The 7,509-nt window shown below is 33.2% G+C and overlaps 2 protein-coding genes across 2 annotated transcripts in view; one reads left to right on the top strand and one right to left on the bottom strand.

Annotated features, from left to right (window-relative positions):
- LOC106101892 overlaps positions 1-6,313 on the bottom strand; it is a 12,126-nt gene extending 5,813 nt beyond the window's left edge. The window contains 5 exon segments of the mRNA XM_013281247.1: positions 2-49; positions 1,177-1,280; positions 1,849-2,024; positions 3,702-3,840; positions 6,208-6,313. Of these exon segments, the coding sequence (XP_013136701.1) occupies positions 2-49; positions 1,177-1,280; positions 1,849-2,024; positions 3,702-3,831 (458 nt within the window). The 5' untranslated portion in view covers positions 3,832-3,840; positions 6,208-6,313.
- Positions 6,314-7,025: 712 nt separating this feature from the next.
- LOC106101918 (adenosylhomocysteinase 2) overlaps positions 7,026-7,509 on the top strand; it is a 24,879-nt gene continuing 24,395 nt past the window's right edge. Inside the window, exon 1 of the mRNA XM_013281285.1 lies at positions 7,026-7,382. Within this exon, the coding sequence (XP_013136739.1) occupies positions 7,142-7,382 (241 nt within the window). The 5' untranslated portion in view covers positions 7,026-7,141. The remainder of the gene's footprint in view (positions 7,383-7,509) is intronic.

The following is a 7,509-nucleotide window of genomic DNA, read 5'->3' as shown; positions in this document are numbered from 1 at the left end:
CGTCACCGCGCTCTGCAGCGCCGCCGCTCGAAACGACGCGAACGCCATACTGAAATTTAAAAAAAACTATTAATTTTCCCCTTGGGAAGGGGAATGGTGTCTAAACTAGGGCCTGTGTTGACGGTCACGTCCCAAATGGAGATCCCGCGACCCTCATTAGCGCTATGGGAGACTACCATGGTATTTTTAGTTGGTGCAAACCCAACATCACTCATCTTAGGCGTAAGGCATTTCCCCGCGCTTAAAAAAAGCCTGTGCGTCCAGGCCCCACAGACCAATACTGATACATAGAAAACAAAAAAATAAAATATAAGCCATTAATTTACTGAAACGAAACAAATATTTAAAAAAATTAAACAACAAAATTAAGACTATATGTGAAGTGTTGGTGGGTAATGTGTCTTTTTCGATTTAGATTAACATTATCTAACAATATAAATATCTACCAATACAATAAAGAGGAAAGATTTGTATTTTTGTATTATTTAGTGGAGATTCAGACTGTTCTTCATCTTCATGATCCCGCCATGTACCAATGTGAGTTTCGATTTTTTGTATATTCATCTTACTAATATTATAAATGCGAAAGTTTAGATGGATGGATGGATGTTTGTTAGCGTTTGTAGCCTAAAGGGCTGAACGGATCTCTATGAAATTTGGCACAGGTTTAGAGCATACTCTGGAAGAACACATAAGCTACTTTTTATCCCGGGAATAGTTACGGTTCCCGTGGGATTGTTTAATTTAGTTTTTTAATGTTTACTCGATCATTCTGCAACGGTTCAACATATCTTATTGAAATTTGGCACAGATATAAAACAAAGTCTGGAGTACACATGGGATAAGCTTCATCCCCGAGAAAAGTCCGGTTCCCGAGGGATACGTAACTTTTTGCAATTTATATAGTTTGCATGTTTTCTAATACCACGCGGACGAAGTCGCGGGCAACAGCTCGTATGTCCATAATTTACCCGAGGTTCTTACGGTGAATGAAAGCATCGTGATGCCTGCACATATAGGCGAAGAAATTCAAAGATATGTGTGAGGTCAACCAACCTGCAGTGCAACATGGTTGACTATGGTCTAGTCCCCCCTTACTTAGGGTAGGCTCTGATCCCCTCAGTGGGGACGTATAGTGAGCTGGTGATATGACGTAAAAAAGCACATAGAACTTACTGTAATCTTGTCTCATCTGTGCACATGTTAGTCACCGTTGTTTCAAAATTACGCAGCTTCCTATTGAATTGTATTCCATCTTCACCCGGAGAGAATTGTTCTAGCTGTAATAGAAATAGAGTATTAATTAAAAATCGACCACTTTTTAAAAAGAACAATTGCTATATAAAAAAACTGCCATCATACTATTCATACTAATATAAATGTGAAAGTTTAGATGGATGGATGTTTGTTAGAGTTTGTAGCCTAAACGGCTGAACGGTTCAGGATGAAATTTGGTATAGACGTAGAGGATAGTCTGAAAGAACACATAGGCTACTCACTTTTGTATTTTTTAAATCCCATGCCGACGAAATCACGGGTAAACTAGTATTTACTAATAGTTAACTTTGAATTTACTGTAAAATTATTAAGGATGTTTAAAAACATGTATTCAGACATTTAACTTATGATTTTTATTATAAGGTGAGAAAAGCAAACAACCACTGTAATTCTTCAATAAACTGAAGCTCTAAACATCTGCAATGCATCAAAAGAGGGTGACATAAACAGGATATTTCCCCTTTCTTAGCATTCCCTTCTCTATCCAAACCCCTTTTCTAACAGACTAAGAACTATGCAACGTTATTAATAGACAACCTAAATCTATAGGTAATAGTGACTATTACATACCAAAGCCAGTAGCGGCAAAAACTGTTCATCAATATGCAGCAACTCCTTAACACCAGGGTCCTCGTCATCAATGCTCCGGCTCAACTTGACTGGCTTCAAATCCATATCCTCTTTGTTATCAAACTCTCCTTCCTTGGCTATTATATCTACTTTGTTTGTATCCATTTTTGTTGAATCTGAAATATTTAGATACAAAATTAATATAAATATGCTAAAAAATTACGAAATATTATTGGGTGGATTCTCAGAGGTTTGAGCATTTGATTTGTAAGTAATACCTTACAGTGCCGACACAAAGTCTTGGGCTCGAATTAACCGTACCAATGTTAATTTCGTTTTTTCGAATTTCATATGTACATAAATTACCCGACGTTCTTACGGTGTAGGAAAACATCTTGATACTTGCATATACGGACAAAGAAATTCAAAGATGTGTGAAGTCAACCCACAAGAGTGCAGCATGGTTGACAATACCTTACAGGGTAGGCTCCAGGCTCTTCGGTGGGGATGTATAGTGTATTGGTTATGATGATGGATGGATGTTTGTTAGTACATATCTTCAAAACGACTAACCGATCGCAATTAAATTTGTCACAGATGTACATAGTCTGGTAAACTTGGGCTACTTACGAAGTTTTTTTTCTATTTCCGCGGCGAGCATGTCGCGGGCAAAAGCTAGTAAAAATATGTTTTATTAGTGACAGAGAGGGTAGCAACACAATATGATAAATTCACGAAATTGTTTGACATGCAAATGTCAAAGTTGTAATAACTTGACCATAGATTTTTATTGATAAAAATACTAGTTCTTGTTTATTCCTTAAAACATAATACATGTTTTAGCCATAAAGTCTAGACAAATAATAATACGACAAAATAATAACTCTAGTTCTACTAAGTTCTGCATCTGTGCCAAATTTGACCAAGATTCTCTAAGTCGTTTAGGAAATACGTAAGTAACATCCATCCATACATCTATATTTTCCAAGGTTGACATTAGTAAATACTAATTTTATTTTGTGTAACTATTACAATTTTAGTGTAAAAAAGTTCCCTAAAATAATGGATTTAACTCTCAATTAATTTTAATTTAGATATTCATATTTCTTCAGCTATGTTTGCACACTACTGACCTTACGCCTGGTTTACACAAAGCTAGTATAGTTGGACAGTTGCACAGTCAGTAATAGTCTGCATGAACTCACAAGCATTAGCGTTCATACTATGCCAGTTTTGGCAGTCCAGTTATTGAGTGCTTATGACCAACTGTACTTACAAAGTGTGAACCGTGCATAAGAGTTGTAAAACAGTTTGTTTTGTTGTGGTATAGTTGCAAACAATTTGGTTTTAGGTGCATTATGTTTTCTCAAATGTTTGTTTCACTGGATTTGTACTTGTTATATTGCACGAACAAAAGGGTACTAATAGTTACTTTGTTGTTTTTATATAAATTAATTACAATCTATATAAATACTAGCTTTAGCCCGCGACACCGTCTGCGTGGAATTATAAAATAAACAAAAGTAAGTAGCCTATGTCTTCTTACAGACTATGTTCTACATCTATGCCAAATTTCATCCAGATCCATTCAGCCGTTTATGCTACAAACTCTAACAAACATCCATCTATCCATCCACATAAACTTTTATATTTATAATATTAGTATGAAGTATGATTATTAAGAGGAAAGATTTGTATTTTCGTATATATTGAAATAACTCAAAAACTACTGTGCCAATTTAAAAAATTCTTTCACCATTAGGAAGCTACTTTATCCCTGAGTAATATAGGCTGTATTTTTAAACTTTATGTGGACGCATTTTCAAACTACAGCTGGTATATAAATAAATAACCTTGTTTGTCTGTAGTCCTCGGGCTGAGTTCAGCAAGGATACGTGCGTCGCGGTCATCCGTGTCGCCGGGCCGCGGCTCGCGTAGGTGGTGCCGCCCCGTGTAGCCGCGCCCGCGGCCCTGTGTAGACATCCTTTGCACCTGACAAGACATAACTGTTATGTCACTTGTACTAATACTAGCAAAAGCAGTGCTTTTAACACAAATAACTGTTAATCAGACTTTCTTAAAATTAAGCTCTAATGCTCTTAAAATGTAAGTCAAAGTTTGTATCTAGGATTACTCTATTATAATATTCTTTTATATCTTATAACTAGCTGTTGCTCGCAATTTCGACTGCGTGAAATTAAAAAATATAGCCTATATTACTTACTGATAACATAGCTTTTTAACGGTAAAAGAATTTTTGAAATCAACCCAATAGTTTTTGAGTTATTTCAATATATACAAAAATATAAATCTTTCTATTGTTTAGATATTTAAAAACTCGCAGACTACATATGAGGCCTAGAGACTGAATATTTTTCATATAGATTTCTTTTACTATACAGATGAATGCTATGGGTGTTTTTTTTAATTTTTTTAAAGGCTTTAAAAGCACCCCCCACAATTTGTAGGAATGGGTGTTCTTTTGATAGAATCACTTGAAAATTTAACCCTTTTCTTCTTAGTGTATCTGTAGAAATACATACATTTTTTTTATTATTTTTTCTAAACACCTTGGGTCATCAAGGTTAAGTGCTTTGAATATTATTTTGATATTCGAAAAAAAAATTCTGTCAAGTTAAGGGTTAAAAACAATAAATATTGATGAGGCTTTAAATAAGAAGAGAAAATAAATTTTGGATTTTAAGCTCCACACAGAAAAGGTTAAGGGAAACAGATAGTATATAAAAAAATACTTAGTCATATAGAAATTATTAACTATTATTATTTAAACTTTACATTGTATCCTATAAATAACTTTTAATATAAATGTGAACTGTGCAGTGCCAATATAAATATTGTATGTTTAATGGCATCAAGCTGTGTTAACACCACTATGTAAAAATGTTTTCGTTGAAATAGATTAAAAAAAAAACTGTGTCATAGGATTAAGTTGTCTCTGTTGATAATAATAATTAAAATTTTACACTTCATTCTGACTTAGAACAAAGGAAACAATTCTCATGGGGACATTAGTATTGATTTTACATCAAGATTACGTCTTCAGTTAGTAAATTTACTTATTAGAATTGTCATAAGACAAATAGATAAGAAAACATTGACACACAAGTCTCCCGAGTTTAGTTAATAAGATTTATTAAAATCATACTAATAAATGTAAAACCTTAATGTATGGATGTATGTTACAATAACTCAAAAATGTATGTATGACATTTGGAACAGATGAAGAAAATATTAAAGAAATATGGGTAAATTTAAATTGACATATTGGTAAGTTATTATAAGTACTATTAGAGTCTGAAAAGTAACTTACTAAAGTAATAACATAAATTTGAAACACAGGTTTTGTAGAAACAGTATGAATAATAAATCAATGAATTTATACTATCATTATAAAAAGAAAGATTTGTATTTTTGTGTATATTGAAATAACTCCAAAACTGTGTGATCAATTTCAAAAATTCTTTCACCATTAAAAAACTATGTTATCACTATTGTTTTATTATTTTTTAATTCATGCGGGCGAAGTCGCGAGCAACAGTTAGTACCAAATATTATGTTTTAGGGGCTTACAAATTTGACAACTAACCTCATTAGATCACAAATATGGTAAGAAATAAGTCTTTCACATAAGATGTAATCAAAATATGAATACTAAGGTAGAGTAGTTTTAATATACAAACGTTTTAAAAGTTATTTTATTTTTAAAGAGAAGGTTTTTTGTATATGTGCCGATAAAATTCGGTAACTGTAAATCTTGAAACAAAGCTATTGTGTGGCGCGAAAAAGGCTTTATTGCATATCTTATGACGTCAATAACCATATGTACAAGCCACGTGTCGTCATATGTTAGTCGAACTTATTCCAAATACAAATAAACATGCACTGCGAAGTCACGGAGTACGCGTTATCACGAGTTTCTTACGATAAACGGAACTTCACTAGAATGACTTGAATCAGATTTGATAAATAAATAAATTATAAATAATATCACTTATTTTTATACAACATAAAACATTTCATTCTCAACGATTTGACAATTCCGATAAAGTGACAAAAATAAAGCATATTTATTCTGATGATTCTAGCAACGCAAACACGATTGACGCCAGATGAATAAATCAAACGGTTTATAATTTTCCATCATGTTTCATTTATAGCATCTCACAAAATTTAAATCTTATTTAAATGCCATTGGCTACCGGTACACGATTGGATGACGAATTTCGAAAATCGCTTTTTTTTTATTCCCTTACACCTGGCGAAAGTCATATGTATAGTTAACTGATTGAAAAAACATTACTATGTATGTGTGACAATAATATGAAAGTATTCACTCACCAAAAGATATTATTAAAACAAAATCCGTTATTTACTTCCTAGCTGTTTCGTACGGTTGTCATGTACATATATTTCACTACCATATTGGCGACGCTAGTGATTTGCTTGTGAACTTGAATAAAACCATAAACAAAACAACATTTTGACGTTTTTCCGATTCAGAAAAAACTTTCTACTTTTGACTAAGCGTTTAACTAAACACTGACTTTGCACTTTATTTTGCTGTTTTCATATATTATTATTGAATCAAAAGACGTTTAGTCAATTTTTTACAGTTTTTTGACAGTTTTTAGTAGGTTCTGTTAACTAAATGGCAATTTCTCTGAACGACCATTTTGATGTTCTTTTATACGGTACGACAAATATAATAATATCTGAAATTAGAACCTGCCTTGTCTTGACTTGAAAGAGTGTTTATTTATTTTGCTATTTAAGTCGTAAGATTTTTAAGACACTGATTTACGATTGTATTCCGGTTGTTGGATTTCCTGTCGATCGAAATCGAAAATGACATTGGTGAAACATTTGCTCTAGACCATAGACAGGGGTGAGGTAAATGTTTCAAGCGAGGGGTGTATTTCAGTTTCAGCTTTAGGTGAATGTGCGATTTTACGTTTTACAAATGTAATATTAAAAAAATAATCATCTACGCAACAAAGTGTGGTGAAATATTTTTAATGTCCTCTCTAATAATTATATCAGGCTTTGTGATGCCATTATTTAATTAAATCATTTATACCTTTACCTGCTGGTATTTGAATTATTTTAGTATTGGATTACACTCTACTTTGAAGAAATAATTATTTAAAAATCAATATTATAATTATTTCATATTATCCTGGCGTGAATAAAATATATTCTTATCCAGGGCTATAGTCATTAATAGCTCAATTTTCGGGAATAAATTTCCTTTGCCGAGTATTGAAAAATAACGATGTCGGAGGGACAAGGGGAACCGAATCAGAACAGAAAGGAGAGTGTGGCGAATGCTAACATACCAAGCGATAGTCCTGTGACCGATCCTGGCCATGTAAGGACGGGTAATACAGATGGTACAGCTGGAAAATTTGAGGGGCAGCGTGGAAAGTCTGGAGCGTTGAAGAAGTCCGCCAGATATCGCAGCAGATCTCTATCAGCGTCATCCGCCGACTCTTACAGCTCTACGTCATATACTGGTAAGGATTTCTCATATTTTTTTTTAGACTAGAACATACTGAACGCTTTTACGCCAAGTTAACAAGCAAGAATTGTCAATGCATAATGCAATGCAAGAGATTTTAATGTGTTTCTTACACAAACTCT

Source organism: Papilio polytes, unplaced genomic scaffold (assembly GCF_000836215.1).
Source record: "Papilio polytes unplaced genomic scaffold, Ppol_1.0 DF823935.1, whole genome shotgun sequence".
Classification (NCBI taxonomy): domain Eukaryota; kingdom Metazoa; phylum Arthropoda; class Insecta; order Lepidoptera; family Papilionidae; genus Papilio; species Papilio polytes.
Note: the sequence above shows the minus strand (reverse complement) of the source record. Positions and strands in the feature narration are given on the sequence as shown.